Source organism: Coregonus clupeaformis, chromosome 37 (assembly GCF_020615455.1).
Source record: "Coregonus clupeaformis isolate EN_2021a chromosome 37, ASM2061545v1, whole genome shotgun sequence".
NCBI classification, from domain to species: Eukaryota; Metazoa; Chordata; class Actinopteri; order Salmoniformes; family Salmonidae; genus Coregonus; species Coregonus clupeaformis.
Genome location: NC_059228.1, coordinates 7,664,619 through 7,691,267, shown reverse-complemented (window position 1 = coordinate 7,691,267; position 26,649 = coordinate 7,664,619). Strand labels below are relative to the sequence as shown.

The 26,649-nt window shown below is 42.5% G+C and overlaps 1 protein-coding gene across 2 annotated transcripts in view; it reads left to right on the top strand.

Moving 5' to 3' along the window:
- LOC121553783 (regulator of microtubule dynamics protein 2) overlaps nt 1–26,649 on the top strand; it is a 100,236-nt gene that overhangs the window by 24,720 nt on the left and 48,867 nt on the right. For both annotated transcript variants that reach the window (XM_041867174.1, XM_041867175.1), the window contains exons 3-4: nt 20,576–20,765; nt 21,947–22,049. In XM_041867174.1, coding sequence (XP_041723108.1) covers nt 20,576–20,765; nt 21,947–22,049 — 293 coding nt within the window. The remainder of the gene's footprint in view (nt 1–20,575; nt 20,766–21,946; nt 22,050–26,649) is intronic.

Sequence of the window (26,649 nt, the reverse complement as noted above, 5' to 3'; positions counted from 1 at the left end):
GCTCTCTGGGGATATTCTGTCGAAATCGGTCCAGCCAGATGGGTTCTCAGTTCATTGCGCAGACAGGAATAAATATCTCTCTGGGAAGCAGAAGGGCGGAGGTGTGTGTTTCATGATTAACGACTCATGGTGTAATTGTAGTAACATACAGGAACTCAAGTCCTTCTGTTCACCCAACCTAGAATACCTCACAATCAAATACCGACCGTATTATCTCCCAAGATAATGTTCTTCGGTTATAGTCACGGCCGTGTATATCCCCCCTGAAGCCGATACCACGACGGCCCTCAAAGAACTTCACTGGACTTTATGCAAACTGGAAACCATATATCCTGAGGCTGCATTTATTGTAGCCGGGGATTTTAACAAAGCAAATTTGAGGACTAGGCTGCTGAAGTTCTATCAACATATCGACTGTTGTACTCGCGCTGCTAAAATCCTCAACCATTGCTATTCGAACTTCCGGGATGGTTATAAGGCCCTCCCCTGCCCTCCTTTCGGCAAATCTGACCACGTCTCCATTTTGCTCCTCCCTTCCTATAGGCAGAACCTCAAACAGGAAGTACCCGTGCTAAGGACTATTCACTGCTGGTCTGACAAATCGGAATCCACACTTCAAGATTGTTTTGATCACGCGGACCGGGATATGTTCCGGGTAGCATGCGGAAATAATTTAGACGAATACACTGAAACTGTGACTGAGTTTATCAGGAAGTGTATAGGTGATGTTGTGCCAACTGTGACTATTAAAACCTACCCTAACCAGAAACCATGGATAGATGGCAGCATTCGCGCAAAACACAAGACTTATGTGGCAGGGTCTACAAACAATCACGGACTACAAAAGGAAAACCAGCCATGTCATTGACACCGACGTCTCGCTTCCAGACAAGCTAAACACCTTTGCCTGCTTTGAGGATAACACAGTGCCACCGACGAGGCCCAATACCAAGGACTGTGGCCTCTCATTCTCCGTGGCCGACGTGAGTAAGACATTTAAGCATGTTAACCCCCGCAAGGCTACCGGCCCAGACGGCATCCCTAGCCGTGTCCTCAGAGCATGCGCAGACCAGCTGGCTGGTGTGTTTATGGACATATTTCATCTCTCCCTTTCCCAGTCTGCTGTTCCCACATAGTTCAAGATGGCCACCATTGTTCCTGTACCCAAGAAAGCAAAGGTAACTGAACTAAATGACTATCGCCCCGTAGCACTCACCTCTGTCATCATGAAGTGCTTTGAGAGACTAGTCAAGGATCATATCACCTCTACCTTACCAGTCACCCTAGACCAACTTCAATTTGCTTACCGCCCCAATAGATCCACAGACGATGCAATCGCCATCACACTGGCCTATCCCATCTGGACAAGAGGAATACCTATGTAAGAATGCCTTTCATTGACTATAGCTCAGCATTCAACACCATAGTACCCTCCAAGCTCATCATTAAGCTCGAGGCCCTGGGTCTGAACCCCGCCCTGTGCAACTGTGTCCTGGACTTCCTGGCGGGCCGCCCCCCAGGTGGTGAAGGTAGGAAACAACATCTGCACTTCGCTGATCCTCAACACTGGGGCCCCACAAGGGTGCGTGCTTAGCCCCCTCCTGTACTCCCTGTTCACCCATGACTGCGTGGCCAAGCACGCCTACAACTCAATCATCAAGTTTGCAAACGACACAACAGTAGTAGGCTTGATTACCAACAATGACGAGACCGCCTACAGGGAGGAGGTGAGTACTCTGGGAGTGTGGTGCAAGGAAAATAACCTCTCACTCAATGTCAACAAAACAAAGGAGATGATTGTGGACTTCAGGATACAGCAGAGGATGCACCCCCCTATCCACATCGACAGGACCGCAGTGGAGAAAGTGGAAAGCTTCAAGTTCCTTGGCGTACACATCACTGACAAACTGAAATGGTCTACCCACACAGACATTGTGGCGAAGAAGGCGCAACAGAGCCTCTTCAACCTCAGGAGGCTGAAGAAATTTGGCTTGGCACCTAAAACCCTAACAAACCTTTACAGATGCACAATTGAGAGCATCCTGTCGGGCTGTATCACCGCCTGGTACAGCAACTGCACCGCCCAAAAAGATCATCAAGGACATCAACCACCTGAGCCGCTGCCTGTTCACCCCGCTATCATCCAGAAGGCGAGGTCAGTACAGGTGCATCAAAGCTGGGACCGAGAGAAGGAAAAACAGCCTCTATCTCAAGGCCATCAGACTATTAAATAGCCATCACTAGCACATTAGAGGCTGCTGCTGCCTATTGAAATCGCTGGCCACTTTAAGAAATGGAACACTAGTCACTTTAATAATGTTTACATATCTTGCACTACTCATCTTATATGTATATACTGTATTCTATTCTATAATATTCTACTGTATCTTAGTCCATGCCACTCTGTCATTGCTTGTCCATATATGTACAGTGGGGAAAAAAAGTATTTAGCCAGCCACCAATTGTGCAAGTTCTCCCACTTAAAAAGATGAGAGAGGCCTGTAATTTTCATCATAGGTACACGTCAACTATGACAGACAAATTGAGAAAAAAATTATCCAGAAAATCACATTGTAGGATTTTTAATGAATTTATTTGCAAATTATGGTGGAAAATAAGTATTTGGTCACCTACAAACAAGCAAGATTTCTGGCTCTCACAGACCTGTAACGTCTTCTTTAAGAGGCTCCTCTGTCCTCCACTCGTTACCTGTATTAATGGCACCTGTTTGAACTTGTTATCAGTATAAAAGACACCTGTCCACAACCTCAAACAGTCACACTCCAAATTCCACTATGGCCAAGACCAAAGAGCTGTCAAAGGACACCAGAAACAAAATTGTAGACCTGCACCAGGCTGGGAAGACTGAATCTGCAACAGGTAAGCAGCTTGGTTTAAAGAAATCAACTGTGGGAGCAATTATTAGGAAATGGAAGACATACAAGACCACTGATAATCTCCCTCGATCTGGGGCTCCACGCAAAATCTCACCCCGTGGGGTCAAAATGATCACAAGAACGGTGAGCAAAAATCCCAGAACCACACGGGGGGACCTAGTGAATGACCTGCAGAGAGCTGGGACCAAAGTAACAAAGCCTACCATCAGTAACACACTACGCCGCCAGGGACTCAAATCCTGCAGTGCGAGACGTGTCCCCCTGCTTAAGCCAGAACATGTCCAGGCCCGTCTGAAGTTGCTAGAGTGCATTTGGATGATCCAGAAGAGGATTGGGAGAATGTCATATGGTCAGATGAAACCAAAATAGAACTTTTTGGTAAAAACTCAACTCGTCGTGTTTGGAGGACAAAGAATGCTGAGTTGCATCCAAAGAACACCATACCTACTGTGAAGCATGGGGGTGGAAACATCATGCTTTGGGGCTGTTTTTCTGCAAAGGGACCAGGACGACTGATCCGTGTAAAGGAAAGAATGAATGGGGCCATGTATCGTGAGATTTTGAGTGAAAACCTCCTTCCATCAGCAAGGGCATTGAAGATGAAACGTGACTGGGTCTTTCAGCATGACAATGATCCCAAACACACCGCCCGGGCAACGAAGGAGTGGCTTCGTAAGAAGCATTTCAAGGTCCTGGAGTGGCCTAGCCAGTCTCCAGATCTCAACCCCATAGAAAATCTTTGGAGGGGAGTTGAAAGTCCGTGTTGTCCAGCGACAGCCCCAAAACATCACTGCTCTAGAGGAGATCTGCATGGAGGAATGGGCCAAAATACCAGCAACAGTGTGTGAAAACCTTGTGAAGACTTACAGAAAACGTTTGACCTGTGTCATTGCCAACAAAGGGTACATAACAAAGTATTGAGAAACTTTTGTTATTGACCAAATACTTATTTTCCACCATAATTTGCAAATAAATTCATAAAAAATCCTACAATGTGATTTTCTGGATATTTTTTTTCTAATTTTGTCTGTCATAGTTGACGTGTACCTATGATGAAAATTACAGGCCTCTCTCATATTTTTAAGTGGGAGAACTTGCACAATTGGTGGCTGACTAAATACTTTTTTCCCCCACTGTATATATTCTTAAATTCCATTCCTTACTAGATTTGTGTGTATTGGGTAAATGTTGTGAAATTGTTAGATATTACTTGTTAGATATTACTGCACTGTCGGAGCTAGAAGCACAAGCATTTCGCTACACCCGCAATAAACATCTGCTAAACACATGTATGTGAAAAATATATTTTGATTTGATGAGGTAATGCATTTCAATTAACAGGTATGCCTTGTTAATTTGTGGAATGTATTTATTTATAACTCAAATAAGCAACGAGAAACGACAGTCCATCATTACTTTAAGATATGAAGGTCAGTCAATACGGAAAACTGAAAGAACTTTGAAAGTTTCTTCAAGTGCAGTCGCAAAAACCATCAAGCGCTATGATGAAACTGGCACTCATGAGGACCGCCACAGGAATGGAAGACCCAGAGTTACCTCTGCTGCAGAGGATTAGTTCATTAGAGTTACCAGCCTCAGAAATTGCAGCCCAAATAAATGCTTCACAGAGTTCAATTAACAGACACATCTCAACATCAACTTTTCAGAGGGGACTGTGTGAATCAGGCCTTCATGGTCGAATTGCTGCAAAGAAACCACTACTAAAGTACACCAATAAGAAGAAGAGACCTGCTTGGGCCAAGAAACACGATCAATGGACATTAGACTGGTGGAAATCTGTCCTCTGGTCTGGAGTCCAAATTGGAGATTTTTGGTTCCAACCGCTGTGTAGGTGAACGGATGCTCGCCGTGTGTGTAGTTCCCATCGTGAAGCATGGAGGAGGAGGTGTGGGGGTGCTTTGCTGGTGACATTGTCTGTTATTTATTTAGAATTCAAGGCAGACTTAACCAGCATGGCTACCACAGCATTCTGCAGCGATACGCCATCCCATCTGAATGGGGTTAGTGGGACTATCATTTGTTTTTCAACAGGACAATGACCCAACACACCTCCAGGCTGTGTAAGGACTATTTTACCAAGAAGGGGAGTGATGGAGTGCTGCATCAGATGACCTGGCCTCCACGATCACCCAACCTCTAACCAATTGAGATGGTTTGGGATGAGTTGGACCGCAGAATGAAGGAAAAGCAGCCAACAAGTGCTCAGCATATGTGGGAACTCCTTCAAGACTGTTGGAAAAGCATTCCAGGTGAAGCTGGTTGAGAGAATGCCAAGAGTGTGCAAAGCTGTCATCAAGGCAAAGGGTGGCTACTTTGAAGAATCTAAAATCTATTTTGATTTGTTTAACACTTTTTTGGTTTCTACACGATTCCATATGTGTTATTTCATAGTTTTGATATCTTCACTATTATTATACAATGTAGAAAATAGTAAAAACAAAGAAAAACCCTTGAATGAGAAGGTGTGTCCGGATACAACAGCCTTCTTTGTGTTCTCTTTTCGATTCCCTCTGCATAAAAAAAGCTGCGTTAGAAAGGATTACCTACACATACTGACCAGCTCATATTATAGACAGAAGCAAGCGCGCTACATGGCAGATCAATTCGAACTCATCTCTCGGCATGTCCAGCACATTCATTATCTCAGCCAATCATGGCTAGCGGGAAGGTTGCTCTCTTTTTCCTTGGCTAAACCAACTAGGCTCGTAATTTAACAATTGTATTCATATTTACAGATGGCGTACAAGTTTGTTATTAAGGCACATGAAAGTTAACATGTTCCAGAAGGCATTTCTTCCAAAAAAAGCATAATAAAAAAAATCATCAAATGGCGCTCCTGTGAAGTAGTGACGCGCGACATACGCCTAGTTTCCTGAAATGAGTCATACAGTGAGGGAAAAAAGTATTTGATCCCCTGCTGATTTTGTAAGTTTGCCCACTGACAAAGACATGATCAGTCTATAATTTTAATGGTAGGTTTATTTGAACAGTGAGGGACAGAATAACAACAACAAAATCCAGAAAAACGCATGTCAGAAATGTTATAAATTGATTTGCATTTTAATGAGGGAAATAAGTATTTGACCCCTCTGCAAAACATGACTTAGTACTTAGGGCAAAACCCTTGTTGGCAATCACAGAGGTCAGACGTTTCTTGTAGTTGGCCACCAGGTTTGCACACATCTCAGGAGGGATTTTGTCCCACTCCTCTTTGCAGATCTTCTCCAAGTCATTAAAGTTTTGAGGCTGACGTTTGGCAACTCGAACCTTCAGCTCCTTCCACAGATTTTCTATGGGATTAAAATGTCTTTGTCAGTGGGAAAACGTACAAAATCAGCAGGGGATCAAATATTTTTTTCCCTCACTGTATATCCATAGTAAAACGAGTCCTATATCGACATAACCTGAAAGGCCACTCAGCAAGGAAGAAGCCACTGCTCCAAAACCGCCATAAAAAAGCCAGCCTACGGTTTGCAACTGCACATGGGGACAAAGATCGTACTTTCTGGAGAAACAACTGAGGAAACGAAAATAGAACTGCTTGGCCATAATGACCATCGTTATGTTTGGAGGAAAAAGGGGGTGCCTTGCAAGCCGAAGCATCATGCTGTGGGGGTGCTTTGCTGTAGGAGGGACTGGTGCACTTCACAAAATAGATAGCATCATGAGGAAGGAAAATGATGTGGATATATTGAAGCAACATCTCAAGACATCAGTCAGGAAGTTAAAGCTTGGTCGCAAATGGGTCTTCCAAATGGACAATGACCCCAAGCATACTTCCAAAGTTGTGGCAAAATGGCTTAAGGTCAACAAAGTCAAGGTGTTGGAGTGGCCATCACAAAGCCCTGACCTCAATCCTATAGAAAATCTGTGGGCAGAACTGAAAAAGCGTGTGTGAGCAAGGATGCCTACAAACCTGACTCAGTTTCACCAGCTCTGTCAGGAGGAATGGGCCAAAATTCACCCAACTTATTGTGGGAAGCTTGTGGAAGGGTACCCTAAACGTTTGACCCAAGTTAAACAATTTAAAGGCAATGCTACCAAATACTACTTGAGTGTATGTAAACTTCTGACCCACTAGGAATGTGATGAAAGAAATAAAAGCTGAAATAAATCATTCTCTCTACTATTATTCTGACATTTCACATTCTTAAAATAAAGTGGTGATCCTAACTGACCTAAAACAGGAAATTTTTACTAGGATTAAATGTCAGGGATTGTGAAAAACGGAGTTTAAATGTATTTTGCTAAGGTGTATGTAAACTTCCGACATCTTCAACTGTATGTACACTACCAGTTAAAAGTTTGGACACACCTACTCATTCAAGGGTTTTTCTTTATTTTTACTATTTTTTACATTGTAGAATAATAGTGAAGACATCAAAACTATGAAATAACACATATGGAATCATGTAGTAACCAAAAAAGTGTTAAACAAATCAAAATATATTTCATATTAGAGGTTTTTCAAATAGCCACCCTTTGCCTTGATGACAGCTTTGCACACTCTTGGCAACTTTTGACTGGTACTGTATGTATGTATGTATGTATGTATGTGTATGGAGCATAATGTATCTACAGTTTTATTCACATGTTTTCAAGTACTGGTGACAAATAATGCATTCTGATTATTGCATAGATTGTAATGGACACCTATGATGTGTGCAAAATACTTTTTTGGTATTTTGTTGTACATATTATGATGAGCTAATGCTACGCTATTTGCCAGTTATGTGTGGCACCATGTTTGTTGACATTATACAATGCATTCTGGGTGTCAAGTAAACGTCTGTCAGACCAAAGATAATAATAATAATAATAATATGCCATTTAGCAGACGCTTTTATCCAAAGCGACTTACAGTCATGCGTGCATACATTTTTGTGTATGGGTGGTCCCGGGGATCGAACCCACTACCTTGGCGTTACAAGCGCCGTGCTCTACCAGCTGAGCTACATAGGACCACGATGTTATAATGAGGTGAAGGAATGGTTCACTTATCTTTCGAGTAAACTTCCGGAAGTGAATGATCGTAGACGACACACCCCCTTCAACAGACCAAACTCATCTTGTCTCTATTATCTTTGGTTGATGCAAAAAAAATAACATGGTGGCGCGATCAAACTACCCGTCGTCGGATTACTTTTGATTTCTAGAAAGTGTTTTACTCAATTATTTCTTTCAATGTTGAGCTCAACCGTGAAATAGTAATTGCTATTAGCTAATTCATATTGTGGTTTATGTCAACCGAGAGTTCTCTATATATGACCGCTTGTGTTACGTCAATCTTTCCTCAGTTAGCTCTAGGACTAATGTAGCCTACATTTCCGATTTGGATGATTTTGTATGATGTTGCTACTTCTGTGCATGTCTGAGCATTGCATCCGAAAATAAATAAACTGGTCACATTCAGGACATAACTTTGTAAGGACTGTGTTTGTGCAAAATGTTTCTGTGAAAGAAAAACAATGTGGCTAGCTCAAATGTTGACTGTTGCGTCAATCGAAACTGGATGTTCTAAGTAAGCGTTCTAATCAAACCGGTTTGATCATACGTTGCAGGGACCACTGTAGAATGATCATACCCGGCTTGTTGGTACGTGTGAAAAGGTTAAGATCAGCGGAAAATTGCACACAATAGTTATACTTACCTGCACCATTCTTCCTAGTAGGCCCGCTGTTGCCCGTCACTGAGAGTACACCTGTACAAGGAAACTGTAGATAATAAATCAGATTAAATTGTATTTGTCACGTGTGCTGAATACAACAGGTGTAGATCTTACCGTGAAATGCTTACTTACAAGCTCTTAACCAACAATGCAGTTCAATAAATAGTTTATTTAGTAAATATTTTCTTAACTGTAAGGTATTTATTTTTTAAAGTAACACAATAAAATAACATTAACGAGGCTATATACCGGGGGTACCGGTACCGAGTCAATGTGCAGGGGTACAGGTTAGTTGAGGTAATTTGTACATGTAGGTAGGGGTAAAGTGACTATGCATAGATAATAAACAGCGAGAAGCAGCAGTGTAAAAACAAAGGGGAGGTGGGTCAATGTAAATAGTCCGGTTGGCCATTTGATTCATTGTTCAGCAGTCTTATGGCTTGGGGGTAGAAGCTCTTTAGGAGCCTTTTGGACCTAGACTTGGCGCGCTGGTACCGCTTGCCACGCGGCAGCAGAAAGAACAGTCTATGACTTTGGTGACTGGAGTCTTTGACCATTTTTTGGGGCCTTCCTCTGACACTGCCTAGTGTATAGGTCCTGGATGGCAGGAAGCTTGGCCCCAGTGGTGTACTACCCTCTGTAGTGCCTTACGGTCGGATGCCGAGCAGTTGCCGTACTAGGCGACCAGCCCCTGTTCGGCCCTCCTTTTCCTGTAGTCCACGATAAGCTCCTTTGTCTTGTCTAGATTAGTAAAGCTCAGCAAAGTCAAAGGTTCCACTTGTAACATCTACTGTACTGACTACTGATCGTGTTTGCACCTTCACAAAACAATGTCTGACAATCATTTTGTGCGTAGCCTATGTCCTATGGCTTCCATTCCTGTTTGTGAATGGAAGAAAAGCAAGTTGCTGCTATCGCTTTAATTGGCATAGTTCGATTGTACTCTCACGTAGCCCGGCAAAGCAATGGCATTGCTTAGAGGGAAAAGCCTTTGTTAGTTGTTTCACTTTGTCATTTCTCTTTTTTTGCAATCATTGCAGGTGCAATTATCAAGTTTTCTTTTACTCCACCCTCTTTGTTTGTGTATTGTTGGAAAGAAGCACTTGCCTAAATCAAATCAAATTTTATTGGTCACATGCGCCGAATACAACAGGTGCAGACATTACAGTGAAATGCTTACTAGTGGCCTTTTGGGAAGCTTCTTTATGAGAGTGATGCTTCCTTTTAATACAAATAAGTTATTTTTGTAGAGGTGATCTAAGGTTAAGAGCCTCAACCTGCGAAGTCATTGACTTGCCTCCTTCTGCTATTTTAGTCTAAAGGGTGACAAATCATTTATCAACTCAACAATCCTAGAATAATAATTATTTGGTGGGTGCTTATATTTGGCCTATTTCACACTTGTATATCCCCACTCCCACTGAGACACCTGTGGAGAGTTGGGGTCAGAGCCAGGGGCTGCCACTATTAACGTCGTCCTTGGAGCAAAATCGGCTAAGTGCCTTGCTCAAGGGCACAGTGGCCGATTTTTCACCTTGTCGGCTCTGGGAATCGAACCAGCGACCTTTTGGTTACTGGCCAAACGTTCTAACCTTGAGGAATACCTGCCAACCGTATGCGAAAACTACCTGTAGTTGCAATTGAAAGCCTGAAGGGACAAATTACTTATCAATTCACAAGCCTGCTGGAGCTCCATTAAAGAAAACAGCCTTTAGTTGTGATTCTCAATATAGCCTAGTATTAACATAAAAGAGAAAGAAAAGGCACAGCATTATTTATGGCTTACATAGCCTGCACATAACGTCACAGTCCACCGGTAACAATTTCACTTAGTTGTTACTGTTATGCTGTCATGCGTTTGTTATATTGGGCAGGTTCTGCGCCACAGCAAACAGCAAGAGGGCATGAGTTGGCATCTCTTGGCCTGATCACAGGAAAGTGGCATCACTTGAGAGGGAGTTGAGAGTAGTAGAGGCGTGGGAAGCATGGGAATAGAGATGTCTTTGAGAGGCCTGTACCCCAGCAAGGCTCTGTCTGGAGGCCACGAGAATCTATACTCTCTTCATTCAGTCTTAAGTATATGGCATTTACAAGTACATTAATTTGGTGCCAAGGTTAAAGTAGCATTACATCAAAGTACAGGTCAACTTTTGCATCATGTTTAGGCCTGTATTACACTAATTAGTGTGTGCTCTACACATACAGTGTGATTAAAAACATTGGACCCAGAGGATTGGTGATGATTGGTGGCCATATTTTTATTTATTTATTTTTATTTAACCTTTATTTAACTAGACAAGTCAGTTAAGAACAAATTCTTATTTACAATGACGGCCTACACCGGCCAAACCCGGACGACGCTGGGCCAATTGTGCGCCGCGCTATGTGACTCCCAATCACGGCCGGTTGTGATACAGCCTGGAATCGAACCGGGGGTCTGTAGTGACACCTCAAGCACTGAGATGGAGTGCCTTAGACCGCTGCGCCACTCGGGAGCACTAAAGGTATTAAGTACTGTCACTGTGTCATCAAAGCAGTTAGAGCAAATGTCTTTCATCCTTCATCTCATTTAAGCTTTTGCAAATATGCTCCACAACCACTGTGATAGCATGACAGCATTACTGGAATGTTGTATATATTCAGGGAGGGTATCAATCAACGGAGCCAGTGCTGAAAATGTCCCATTGGCCCCTTGAAGATTTAAGCGGTCACATGTTTTTTGTATTACACTATGCTTACCCAAATCTGAGCCTTGAAGACGGTCTATCTCAAAATGTTCATCCATCATCCTTCGCAACTTTTTAAGTTACCAGCCACCACTGTAGTAGGCCTCCTCTTGTCTTACCCTTACCCCTCGTCCCCTAACTAGACCTGGATCAAACTGGCACGGCACACAGTCAAGTTGGAGACGGCCCTGTGTGTGTGTGTGTGTGTGTGTGTTTTTCTTTACACAGTGTTGAAATAGCACCACAGGCCCTGTGATGTTTTTTTTTCTATCTGTAAATGGAGGGAGGATAATGATGGTATCTAAACACACACACACATAAATGCATCCTGTTTTTTTTCTGTCTCAACTCCAGTGATTCATGGGCCATGGAATGGCGTGACAGTAATGCGCTGATCACTCAGTACTACGTGTTGCTGCCTCTCTCTCACCACTTTTCATTGAGTAAACAAGCGCAGGGAGGGAAAGCGAGAGAGAGGGCTGAATGAATCAAAGGGCAAACGGATGAATGACAGGACAAGTGAATGAATCGGTATACGAACAAATGAATGAATGAACGCATCAGGGGGTTCTCTCCCCTAAGGATCTAGATAAATGTTGAGAATCACTCAATGTCCTACAGGGTTCTACACTAACTTTTTAAGTTGGTGGCACCAGCACATGATTTTGGTTGCACAAATTATTTTTATAAAATAATTTATAATGACGTGGCCTGTGTCCCATAATGTGCCTGCATTCTACAGTGGGGAAAAAAAGTATTTAGTCAGCCACCAATTGTGCATGTTCTCCCACTTAAAAAGATGAGAGAGGCCTGTAATTTTCATCATAGGTACACGTCAACTATGACAGACAAATTGAGAAAAGAAAATCACATTGTAGGATTTTTTATGAATTTATTTGCAAATTATGGTGGAAAATAAGTATTTGGTCACCTACAAACAAGCAAGATTTCTGGCTCTCACAGACCTGTAACTTCTTCTTTAAGAGGCTCCTCTGTCCTCCACTCGTTACCTGTATTAATGGCACCTGTTTGAACTTGTTATCAGTATAAAAGACACCTGTCCACAACCTCAAACAGTCACACTCCAAGCTCCACTATGGCCAAGACCAAAGAGCTGTCAAAGGACACCAGAAACAAAATTGTAGACCTGCACCAGGCTGGGAAGACTGAATCTGCAATAGGTAAGCAGCTTGGTTTGAAGAAATCAACTGTGGGAGCAATTATTAGGAAATGGAAGACATACAAGACCACTGATAATCTCCCTCGATCTGGGGCTCCACGCAAGATCTCACCCCGTGGGGTCAAAATGATCACAAGAACGGTGAGCAAAAATCCCAGAACCACACGGGGGACCTAGTGAATGACCTGCAGAGAGCTGGGACCAAAGTAACAAAGCCTACCATCAGTAACACACTACGCCGCCAGGGACTCAAATCCTGCAGTGCCAGACGTGTCCCCCTGCTTAAGCCAGAACATGTCCAGGCCCGTCTGAAGTTTGCTAGAGTGCATTTGGATGATCCAGAAGAGGATTGGGAGAATGTCATATGGTCAGATGAAACCAAAATATAACTTTTTGGTAAAAACTCAACTCGTCGTGTTTGGAGGACAAAAAATGCTGAGTTGCATCCAAAGAACACCATACCTACTGTGAAGCATGGGGGTGGAAACATCATGCTTTGGGGCTGTTTTTCTGCAAAGGGACCAGGACGACTGATCCGTGTAAAGGAATGAATGAATGGGGCCATGTATCGTGAGATTTTGAGTGAAAACCTCCTTCCATCAGCAAGGGCATTGAAGATGAAACGTGGCTGGGTCTTTCAGCATGACAATGATCCCAAACACACCGCCCGGGCAACGAAGGAGTGGCTTCGTAAGAAGCATTTCAAGGTCCTGGAGTGGCCTAGCCAGTCTCCAGATCTCAACCCCATAGAAAATCTTTGGAGGGAGTTGAAAGTCTGTGTTGCCCAGCGACAGCCCCAAAACATCACTGCTCTAGAGGAGATCTGCATGGAGGAATGGGCCAAAATACCAGCAACAGTGTGTGAAAACCTTGTGAAGACTTACAGAAAACGTTTGACCTGTGTCATTGCCAACAAAGGGTATATAACAAAATATTGAGAAACTTTTGTTATTGACCAAATACTTATTTTCCACCATCATTTGCAAATAAATTCATAAAAAATCCTACAATGTGATTTTCTGGATTTTTTTCCTCATTTTGTCTGTCATAGTTGACGTGTACCTATGATGAAAATTACAGGCCTCTCTCATCTTTTTAAGTGCACAATTGGTGGCTGACTAACTACTTTTTTCCCCCACTGTATATAGAACCAAGCTAATAATGGCTAGCCATATTTTAAATTAGCATGCTCTTGTCTTCTTACATTGATTTGGATACTGTAACAGCAAGGAAAATAGACTTAAATAAAGTGCTAAATGTATTTATAGCAGATTTCAAAGTGCCATGTGTTCTTTTCTGCAAAATCCTCTAGAGGGCAGAATTGGAAAAAACAATACTTTATACCAAAACGATACACGGCAAAAAATTATTGGGGTTGAAGGACTGTGATATTTTTCCCCCCAATTATTCCAGGTTTCCACTCTCAGAAACACACTTTTTAAATAGAAAAACAACTAAATTGGATGTTCCAAGTCGACAACAATGCTTAAACCACATCAGGGGACCATTTGTTAGAATATCAGTGAAATTTAGATTTGTTTTTTTGTGTAGTTACCTTTTGAATACATATGCGCACCAGCCAGACTGTTTAGTTTGTCTAGCTGTGTTTCTGCAGCGCATTTGTGATGGAGTTTTCAAAACAAATGGCCACTGGATTGATGCAAATAATCATGATTCTGCCAGGTAGACATAGGCTACTTTGTAGTTACCTTTTAATTGCCTTTCCATCTACCCGAAAATGGTAAGGCCATCATTAGCATCGCTAATGGCTACAGAAAGCGGTAGACATAGGCCATACGCGCACCGCACACAGCAGGGCTCAACATTCAGATACATTTGCCAGTGGCACACCGGGCCAGTGCCAACTGAAAGCTACTGGCCCGAATAAAAAAAATTATAATAACACTGGCATGGGTCAAGAGCTGACAGGAAAGCAAATCATACGTGCATAATTTCAATAGCAGGTGATTTTATCTTTAAATTGCGGCTGAACAAGTAGCCTATTCATACATATTATACAATTATATTATACAAGTAACCTATTCATAGTAGGTTCATACAGACATTGGCAATGACTTTTTCAAGCACTTAATTGTAATTTTCAAGGACCTACATGTTATATTTAATTGTTTTAATAGCTTATAGAAAACAACTCCCCCCAAAATGTACAGTGAGGGGGAAAAAAGTATTTGATCCCCTGCTGATTTTGTACGTTTGCCCACTGACAAAGACATGATCAGTCTATAATTTTAATGGTAGGTTTATTTGAACAGTGAGAGACAGAATAACAACAAAAAAATCCAGAAAAACGCATGTCAAAAATGTTGCATTTTAATGAGGGAAATAAGTATTTGACCCCTTTGCAAAACATGACTTAGTACTTGGTGGCAAAACCCTTGTTGGCAATCACAGAGGTCAGACGTTTCTTGTAGTTGGCCACCAGGTTTGCACACATCTCAGGAGGGATTTTGTCCCACTCAATCTTCTCCAAGTCATTAAGGTTTCGAGGCTGACGTTTGGCAACTCGAACCTTCAGCTCCCTCCACAAATTTTCTATGGGGTTAAGGTCTGGAGACTGGCTAGGCCACTCCAGGACCTTAATGTGCTTCTTCTTGAGCCACTCCTTTGCTGCCTTGGCCGTGTGTTTTGGGTCATTGTCATGCTGGAATACCCATCCACAACACATTTTCAATGCCCTGGCTGAGGGAAGGAGGTTCTCACCCAAGATTTGTACATGTACATGGCCCCGTCCATCGTCCCTTTGATGCGGTGAAGTTGTCCTGTCCCCTTAGCAGAAAAATACCCCCAAAGCATAATGTTTCCACTTCCATGTTTGACGGTGGGGATGGTGTTCTTGGGGTCATATGCAGCATTCCTCCTCCTCCAAACACGGCGAGTTGAGTTGATGCCAAAGAGCTCGATTTTGGTCTCATCTGACCACAACACTTTCACCCAGTTCTCCTCTGAATCATTCAGATGTTCATTGGCAAACTTCAGACGGCCCTGTATATGTGCTTTTTTGAGCAGGGGGACCTTGCGGGCGCTGCAGGATTTCAGAGTTTCACGGCGTAGTGTGTTACCAATTGTTTTCTTGGTGACTATGGTCCCAGCTGCCTTGAGATCATTGACAAGATCCTCCCGTGTAGTTCTGGGCTGATTCCTCACCGTTCTCATGATCATTGCAACTCCACAAGGTGAGATCTTGCATGGAGCCCCAGGCCGAGGGAGATTGACAGTTCTTTTGTGTTTCTTCCATTTGCGAATAATCGCACCAACTGTTGTCACCTTCTCACCACGCTGCTTGGCGATGGTCTTGTAGCCCATTCCAGCCTTGTGTAGGTCTACAATCTTGTCCCTGACATCCTTGGAGAGCTCTTTGGTCTTGGCCATGGTGGAGAGTTTGGAATCTGATTGATTGATTGCTTCTGTGGACAGGTGTCTTTTATACAGGTAACAAGCTGAGATTAGGAGCACTCCCTTTAAGAGTGTGCTCCTAATCTCAGCTCGTTACCTGTATAAAAGACACCTGGGAGCCAGAAATGTTTCTGATTGAGAGAGGATCAAATACCTATTTCCCTCATTAAAATGCAAATCAATTTATAACATTTTTGACATGCGTTTTCCTGGATTTTTGTTGTTGTTATTCTGTCTCTCACTGTTCAAATAAACCTACCATTAAAATGATAGACTGATCATTTCTTTGTCAGTGGGCAAACGTACAAAATCAGCAGGGGATCAAATACTTTTTTCCCTCACTGTATGCATTACCACTTTACATTTAAAAAAATCAGAATTGCCTCCTGAGTGGCGCAGCGGTCTAAGGCACTGCATCGCAGTTCTTGAGGCGTCACTACAGGCCCGGGTTCGATCCCAGGCTGTCTTTCAACTGGCAGTAACCGGGAGTCCCATAGGGCGGCGCACAATTGGTTCAGCATAGTCCGGGTTAGGAGAGGGTTTGGCCGGTGGGGGGCTTTACTTGGCTCATCGCGCTCTAGCCTCTCCTTGTGGCAGGCCGGGCGCCTGCAGGCTGACTTCGGTCGTCAGTTGAACAGTGTTTCCTCCGACACATTGGTGCGGCTGGCTTCCGGGTTATGCGGGCGGGTGATTGTCGGGTCATGTTTCGGAGGATGCATGACTCGACCTTCGCTTCTCCCGAGCCCGTTTGGGAGTTGCAGCGATGAGACAAGATCGTAATTGAAATTGGGAGAAAAAGGGGGTAAAATACCAAAAAAATTAATGACAGAATAATGGCATTACCTGACTAAATAGACAACATGCTCCCAACACAAACACACTAATGAAGTTTGTCCATGTGGTAGCTAGTCAGTCTTGCCATTTGAGATGTTGAAGAGTTATTGAGGGGTTACTGTATCATGTTTTAAAATGAGAAAGTGACCAAAAACCGGGATCAATATGTAATTGAATGCTTTAAATGCAAAACCAAGTTGAAGCCAACATTCGATGTTGTCTAGTTCATAATATCCGCACATAGTTTTACACAACAAGCGCAATAGACTACCGCAACGGAAAACAAACCAAAGCGATTATGTCTCATAAAAACTGATTAGAAATTAAATCACAGAGAAGGATATTGGAGTAGTAGAACTTATAAATAAGCTACAATGCCTTTTCAAGGACCAAAGAGCCTAGAGGAAATGTATGATTATCAAGGTAGGCTATTCCATGATGACTGAATTGCGCATCGCAAATATTCAACTAAGACTTTGAACTTTTTAAATACCTGGTTTGCGTACCCATTCTTAACTTAGCATTTACTGGTAGATATAACTTTGAACATATTTCTTACTGCTTTCCTACCTCTACCGCTGTCGGTCTTTGATCCACGCAACAACCAGCTGTTTGATAGCTGCACGCTCCCTCTGCCGGACTCTCTGTCTGTAGGCTATATATGTGCAGCGCGCATGTAATAATAAATAATCAACATAAAGAACAGACACCTGTATTTGAGGAGTTTCTCCCATTCTTCTCTGCAGGTCCTCTCAAGCTCTGTCAGGTTGAATGGGGAGTGTGGCTGCACAGCTATTTTCAGGTCTCTCCAGAGATGTTAGATCGGGTTCAAGTCCGGGCTCTTGCTGGGCCACTCAAGAACATTCAGAGACTTGTCCCGAAGCCACTCCTGCGTTGTCTTGGCTGTGTGCTTAGGGTCGTTGTCCTGTTGGTGCGTACAGACGTGACGCTTGGCATTCAGGCCAAAGAGTTCAGTGTTGGTTTCATCAGACCAGAGAATCTTGTTTCTCATGGTCTGAGAGTCCTTTAGGTGCCTTTTGGCAAACTCCAAGCGGGTTATCGTGCCTTACTGAGGAGTTGTTTCCATCTGGCCACTCTACCATAAAGGCCTGATTGGTGGTGCTGCAGAGAGGGTTGTCCTTCTGGAAGGTTCTCCCATCTCCACAGAGGAACTCTGGAGCTCTGTCAGAGTGACCATCGGGTTCTTGGTCACCTCCCTGACCAAGGCGCTTCTCCCCTGATTGCTCAGTTTGGCCGGGCAGCCAGCTCTAGGAAGAGTCTTGGTGGTTCCAAACTTCTTCCATTTAAGAATAATGGAGGCCACTTTGTTCTTGGGGACCTTCAATGCTGCAGAAATGTTTTGGTACCCTTCCCCAGATCTGTGCCTCGACACAATCCTGTCTCGATGCTCTATGGACAATTCCTTCGACCTCATGGCATGGTTTTTTCTCTGACATGCACTGGCAACTGTGGGACCTTATATAGACAGGTGTGTGCCTTTCCAAATCATTTCCAATCAATTGAATTTACCACAGTTGGACTCCAATCAAGTTGTAGAAACATCTCAAGGATGATCAATGGAAACAGAATGAACCTGAGCTCAATTTCGAGTTTCATAGCAAAGGGTCTGAATACTTATGTAAATAACGTATTTCAGTTTATTTTTTATTAATTTGCAAAAATTTCTAAAAACCTGTTAACTTCGTCATTATGGGGTATTGTGTGTAGATTGAGACATCTTAATCCATTTTAGAATAAGGCTGTAACGTAACAAAATGTGGTAAAAGTCAAGGGGTCTGAATGCTTTCCGAATGCACTGTAAATGGGTTCAGCAGCAGCCTGCAGGTTTGGAGCTTACTCTGAGGTCACTGTGCAGAGACGGGATTAGGAACCTGGGTTTGTAAACAAGGCAACAGCTCCAGATCTCAGGAACGCCAATGGCCAGTGACCTGTACCCTCTTCGTTTGTTGCCCCCCCCATTTTTGTTTGAACATTTTTTATTAAATGATTAACATGTTGTATTTAACAAGTCTTACCCAATTTGGGTAACACAAGATAATTTCTTTTAGAATTAATGTCATGTAGTGAAACACTGTCGGGCTTTTCACTGTGTGTTGTATGAGTAAGTGAATGGGCCAGATTCTTGGCTAGGGCCGCATTTTGTTTGCTTTCTTATGCTGAGTGGTGTGTGTGGACAGATTAAGAGCTGTGTTCTCGAGCAAATGGAGGCATTAAAGCAACAAGCAGGGGGAGTCTGAGCTAACATGCTGGGCCCGTTGGCCACACAAATGGCAGAGGAGAGATTGACAGCAGCATAATCCCTACATAAAGCATGACTGGGTGCGTTTCCATTTTTACTGAGTGGTCCAATTAGATTGGAAAATGGGGAAAATAGGCCAATAGGCCTACAGCCATGATATTCTTGCTTTGCATAGACTTTTGGTTGTCAATTTCAAGACAACTAGTGACACACTATCCCTGAAGTTTTAGATGTTGGATTTTCTTCTGAACTTTTCTTAGGCATTGGGTAGGCGGTCTCTGACAAGGTTGGTATAGGCAGCCTAAGTAGGAGACCGAAGCATTCCATCATTGCTTAGTCATGATGTTACAATGTCATTGGATTTTACTGCCTGCCCTGTGGAGAAGCAGTGTTGCTGTTTTCCTGCAAACACATACTGTACTTGTGGCTCATCTGGCACAGACTTAAAGCTGCAATATGTACCAAATTCATATAGAAATGTGAGTTAAAGATCTGTCATTCTCAATGAAAGCAATTCTAAGAAGCCGTAGATATGCTCTATGTGCACTTTCTATGCTTCCCGTTATTAAGTTTTGTTTTTTACTTTCGGTTTATACACCAGCTTCAAACAGCTGAAATTACAATATTTTTGGGTAAGGGAAATATTTTTCACACCGGTTTAGACGGTACAATGATTCTCTACACTATGCTTGCTTGTTTTGTCACATACACTGAAATTAGGCAAACTAACTAAAAATTGCAACCAGGAAATGTCGGAGTGATTTCTGTATAGTGCATCTTAAAGAATCAGCTATTCGGGCCTGAGGTAAGTTGTGTGGGGTGGGAGGGATCTAAGATGGGGCCTCCAGCACCTGTTGTGGGCCCACGATGTGCCGGTCAGCGGCCTGCTCCAACACACCTCCCCCTAGCCCAGAACCATTGCTCGCAGATTCAAAAGTTTCCTTAACCACAGATGACGCAGATGTAGCTGTTGCCTGCACTTAATGCAGGCCTTTAATGTTGTAACATTTTCACTTTCAGTCCTCCATTTCTTTTCATTTCTACCTGACTATGTCATTAATACACAGCTTTTTCATCTCCTCTACTCAAGTGTTAGCTGAGGGTGTTAGTATGTACTTACAGTAATTGAAAGGGAACTTTTTTGAAAGCGGTAAACCGGGGATAATTCAAGCACATTATGTGCCACGTCATGACCGAGACAAACAAGTCTCTCTGTGTTTGGTACCGGAAACCCTTCAGGTATCCGTGGTATGACGTCAAGACTTCTTAACTGCTAGCCAGCGTTTATACACAATTAAGTAACCCACTTGTGTAAACAAACGTGTTGCTGTTTGCGTGTAAACCAGCAGTTAATGTTAATCTGTTATTGACAGCATCTGGCAGAGAGGGGGTAATTAAAGGCACTTATTAACTAAGACTCACGCTCTGAGTCATTACCAGAGGGATTCCTCTCCGTTTTAACCATCCACACTTTCAGTTTATCTTCCTCCCACTTAAGTTAACTATGAAAACACATGCCTAGGAAACTGAGAATATAGGCTGTGGTGCTAATGAATGCTTCCCCATGTGTTTCAGGTACATTACGGCTCTGACAGACTCTGAGGAAGAAGAGAAGAGTGAGGTTGATGAGAGTCAGGAGGAAGTGACAGTGATCGAGCCTCTGGACGAGTTCTCAGCCCTCCTGGAGAGGGTGGACGCTCTACACAACGGCACGGATGGAGACAAGAGGGAGTGCCTTCGCACCATGCTGGATAAGAGAACAGAGGTGGGCCACTTCAACCAACAGTCATAGTCTTTGGTTTGGATGTCCTAGGCCTAGAAGCAATGTCCAGGACTGCCGCGCAGAAGAAATGCCAGCCCGCGCAGCCAGAGACGCACAATATTTAAACTTTACTGAATATTTAAATGTAACAACCAAAACAAATCTTACTTTGCAAGATTGAGTTGGGTGACTTTGCTGTAGGCAACAGAGTAAAATTATATTGATAGGTAGCCTACGAGCCATCTTTCCATTACCCGAGGTTGCGAGTGGATGCGCTTTTCAGGTCAAAGTGCAGAGCCACATGCACATTTGTTGTTATTCTTTGCTAGTTAGCAAGTTATTGGCCCATGGTAGGCTATAGCAAATTATTGGTCAGCAATGGGGAAGTGACTGCTTCCTACAAGAGCACACCACTTGTACATTTCTAGCTGTCTTTGAAAAGCAAGTCAGGTAAATAGCTTTTATATGTCTTAAAGGGGCTGTGTTGTGTTGTGGTACAGGCTTGAAAATGCAAAGAAGCAAATAGGCAGAGGGTAGCCTACATTCTTCTCTGATTCTCTGTATGGTAATAATATTGACTTTTATTTTGTAAAGTGGTTTCTTGCATCATACAACACAATACAATACAATACATTCTCCAGTCACCTATTTGGCCCATGTTGTTACAGACTAAGTAGAAAATCTCTCCTACTTGTCAAAGGACAAGTGGCTAAAAAGGTTAAGATCAAGGCTATATCATAGAAATCAAAAGCTATTTCCATGTGGAAATGTTATTGGATTCATTTGCTCCATTGATTTTGTTGGAAGGCCACTCTGATAGATCTACATTATGCTCAAATAGCCACGTTAGCTTATTGGCCACTGTCTAAAACTTTAACTTAAAGGGGCACAGCCTCAGTGTTCACAGTAAACACTTGGTGGACGTTGCACAGAATTCTCACAACGTTCAACTTTCCGCTCACAAGACCTGAAATTTGCTCAATGTAGACAATAGTTAGAGGGAATATTGCATAGAAGAAATCTATATTTTTTTGCAATGCAACCAATGGAATAGTTCCAAAAGACACAAAACGAATACTATTTGAATCCAAGTCTGAGCACTAGAGCTCCTCGGTGAAGCTTGCCTCCAAATGAAGGTCAATATGTGAAGTTTATTGACACAGACACTTCTCTTTTCTTCACAGTTTGGACAGAACACTACGTTCTTATGGCGACTAGTTCGGGCCTACGTGGATGTCCACGACATCACTACCAACCTAGAGCAGAAGAAGACCCATGCAGAGACTGGTAATAAACCACATACTGACCCCTTGATCCCCAGTATTCACACCATGTACCAAAGATTAGGGTTATACAATTCCAAACATTTCCCAAAATGCCAAGGTTTCTATTTCCCAAAATTGCCTGTTTTTTCAGTGTCTGGAAATGTACAACCATAACAGTGATCCTAGCAGTTTCTGGTATTGGAGACATGTAAGTTCATTTCTGGTTCTGCAGGCCACCCACTTGTTGGCAGTGTCCATGTCTCGGAGTGACCAGGAAGTAGTCCTGGTGTAAGTCAGCAGCTGAATGACACCTGGAAACCAACCAGTTGGCATGAACCTCTTGTTTTGATAATATGACCTCAGTCAGCCAATTTGAGATCTGGCCACAAAGAGAACTGGCAGGATCTGTGGTGAGCTTTGGCAAAGTTTGTGAGCACAGCTGTCTTCTGTCATCTGTGGGCTTACAATGAAGTACTCTACTTACAGCTATATGTGCATCAGCGATAATGCACAATGAACCATTGACTGGGTATATTGCTACATATTACGTTTTCAAAAGGAATAAGACACGGTTGTGCATGGACTTATTTCCCACATGCAATCTAGCACTTTGGCCCATTTGGCCAAAAGAACACTACGTATAGCCGTTAACTTTTCACGCTCTTCACGTGTAGTATGACGTAATGCTGTTGGCAAGAAAAAACAAAAGGCGACCGACCTGCATGACTACAGACCTGTAGTGCCCACCTCGTCATCATGAAAAGCTTTGAACACCTGGTTCTGTCCCATCTCAAAACCTTCCCATGGTAGTAGGACTTTTCGTCGTCGTTGGCCTACAGAGCCAATAGATCTGTGGACGATGGCATCAACATGGGCCTTCACTACATCCTTCAATCACTCTGTCTTTCAAAGACTACACTCTGGCAGACGGTTTAGGTCCGCCACCTGAACATTTTCTTCCCCCATGCTGTGGCCCTCGTCAACCGGCCATCAAGCTCATAGGGCTTAAGTGACTTTGCATTGGACTGATTACTGCACCTTGTCATCAATGACCTGAAATACTAATCTGCACTATACTGAATTTGCCCATAATGTTTGTACTATACAGCTGTGGTGGCACATAGGGCTGTGGCGGTCATGAAATTTTGTCAGCCGGTGATTGTCAATCAAATAACTGCCAGTCTCACGATAATTGACCGGTAAACACATTTAGCATCTCCTGGCTTCCATGCATAGCCTACAAGGCACTGACGCAGACCTTTGGAGCATCTACATTATAGTAGTATATAATAAATCCATGTAATATAGCCTACACCATCACAATAAATCCATTACTTATTTTAGACAGGTCTAAAGAAACATGATATGAAGAAAATGTAGTTTATTTCAGAAGAACCGAAAAGCATACTCTGAGTTGTCCTTATGTTAGGTCCTGATCTGGCTATGCCATATGGCCATATGGCTGTGGGCTACACTAGTATGCACTCACTTAACTGTAAGTCGCTCTGGATAAGAGCGTCTGCTAAATGACTAAAATGTAAATGTAATTTAGCAGACAAGATTTGCTTAGAATTCATGAGTCATGAGCTCTGCTTTGTTTTTTGCGCAGGCTGTACACACTTCATCAGTCTCTCATTCACAATTTGACAAGAACTTGATAATGCCCTCTAAAAACCTCCATGACTTTTGTGGCCATTGTGCCCTTAGGCTGAATATAATAATTATAATTCCTTTCTCCCGGCTGCATGCTCCAAAGCACATCTCACTCAAATGGCTCTCCGTCACGTGATCGGGTCTTTCGCACAGGCTACAAGTGAAGACGCACACATCCGGGACGCAACTGTGCACGGCCGTATCCAATTCCAAGACTCAAATTGAAGATATTGGAAGAACTGTGCACATTTACTTTTCGTCAGCCAACAAGATGAGTAGGTCTAACGAACAGAAAAAGCACTAGCCTATGTCAATCTACTATCCTCCATAGTACAAAAGTTGACCTATTCTGTGCGAGAAATAAATATTCCAAACATAGTCTGGGACAGTTGTGGGATGGGATGGATCCCAAATTAATCCAACAACTAGCATGAAAAAAGCTATTTTATGCAATGTGGCTGACACAACAGATCAGAACATTTAGCTTAAAATGTTGATAAATGATTAGGCTATTTCTCCACAATATATAAGCGCAGCAAATACGCATATGGCAGTAGGCTATAAGCGCAAATATTACATTAGCAGGAAAACACCATTCTCAAATGTGACCGCAAATGCAATTATGCAGGTAATGCTTTTTTACGGTGAAAATGATATTCCGCAAACTTGAAACTCACGTGCTGCGTATGTATGCCATTTAGGCTCTATACCCGTTGTAAAGCATATTAATGTGCTAAAGTTCTTTTTAAAATTATTTGGCCACTTTAGTTGTGATACAAACCGTATCAAAACATATAGGTCTATAGGCTAGGCTACATGAGGTGTGCGACCAATATGATTTTAAAAAATCCCAAGCTAACTTGGCTAGCTACTTCCAGACACAAATGAGAGAACAGCTCACTCTGACCATTTTACTCGCCCTAGAAGGGCTGGTTAGGCTGTTTTTATGTTATCCAGAGCATTGGTGACAGAATCTGTGCTGCTGGCAACAATTTAATTACGCTTTTTTGCCAACGTTTACTGACACCGGCCATATTCAACGGGTGTTGAACGTTTGTGAATTTGGCAGTTATTCTGCACTCTGGCACACTCAGACGAGAGTGCTCTGAAATCGGAGTAGATAGCCAGAGCGTATTTACCAGCTACGTCTATCGACAGTTGTCGCAGTGACATCATAAACATTCTATTGAAATAGTTACTTGCATAGTGGAGTCTTTTGTTTAGACATGTAGCTAGCTAGCTAAACAATGAACCATAATCCCAACTCATAACGTTACTATCCTGCATGAATCTGCAGGTAGCTAACCATCCAGGTTCAATGTTAGCTAGCTAACATTAGGCTATAACTAGCAATGCAAATGGCTCTGAGATACGAATAATATTACTACACAGATCATACACGTAACGTTAGCTAGTTCTTTGTTTCTGGCCATTTTGAGCCTGTAATCGAACCCAAAATTGCTGATGCTCCAGATACTCAACTAGTCTCAAGAAGGCCAGTTTTATTGCTTCTTTAATCAGCACAACAGTTTTCAGCTGTGCTAACATAATTGCAAAAGGGTTTTCTAATGATCAATTAGCCTTTTAAAATGATAAACTTGGATTAGCAAACACAATGTGCCATTGGAACACAGGACTGATGGTTGCTGATAATGGGCCTCTGTCAGCCTATGTAGATATTCCGTAAGAAATCAGCCGTTTCCATCTACAATAGCCATTTACAACATTAACAATGTCTAACAATGACTCATGGGCGGCGCACAATTGGCCTAGCGTTGTCCAGGGTAGGGGAGGGAATGGCCGGCAGGGATGTAGCTCAGTTGATAGAGCATGGCGTTTCACTAACTGTAAGTCGCTCTGGATAAGAGCGTCTGCTGAATGACTTAAATGTAAATGTATACACTGTATTTCTGATCAATTTGATGTTATTTTAATGGAGAAAAACATTGCTTTTCTTTCGAAAACAAGGACATTTCTAAGTGATACAAACTTTTGAACGGTAGTGTACATACATATATATATATATATATATATATATATATATATATATATATATATATATATATATATATATATAAATACATACATATGCACAGACATACATACATATAAATAAAGTTGAAGTCGGAAGTTTACATACACTTAGGTTGGAGTCATTAAAACTCATTTTTCAACCACTCCACACATTTCTTATTAACAAATCTACTTTGTGCATGACGAAAGTAATTTTCCGAACAATTGTTTACAGACAGATTATGTCACTTATAATTCACTGTATCACATACATTAAGATGACTGTGCTTTTAAACAGCTTGGAAAATTCCGGAAAATGATGTCAGGGCTTTAGAAGCTTCTGGTAGGCTAATTGACATCATTTGAGTCAATTGGAGGTGTACCTGTGGATGTATTTCAAGGCCTACCTTCAAACTCAGTGCCTCTTTGCTTGACATCATGGGAAAATCTAAGAAATCAGCCAAGACCTCAGGAAAAAAAACTGTAGACCTCCACAAGTCTGGTTCATCCTTGGGAGCAATTTCCAAACACCTGAAGGTACCACGTTCATCTGTACAAACAATAGTACGCAAGTATAAACACCTTGGGACCATGCAGCCGTCATACTGCTCAGGAAGGAGACGTGTTCTGTCTCCTAGAGATGAACGTACTTTGGTGCGAAAAGTGCAAATCAATCCCAGAACAACAGCAAAGGACCTTGTGAAGATGCTGGAGGAAACAGGTACAAAAGTATCTATATCCACAGTAAAACGAGTCCTATATCAACATAACCTGAAAGGCCACTCAGCAAGGAAGAAGCCACTGCTCCAAAACCGCCATTAAAAAGCCTGACTACGGTTTGCAACTGCACATGGGGACAAAGATCGTACTTTTTGGAGAAATGTCCTCTGGTCTGATGAAACAAAAATAGAACTGTTTGGCCATAATGACCATCGTTATGTTTGGATGAAAAGGGG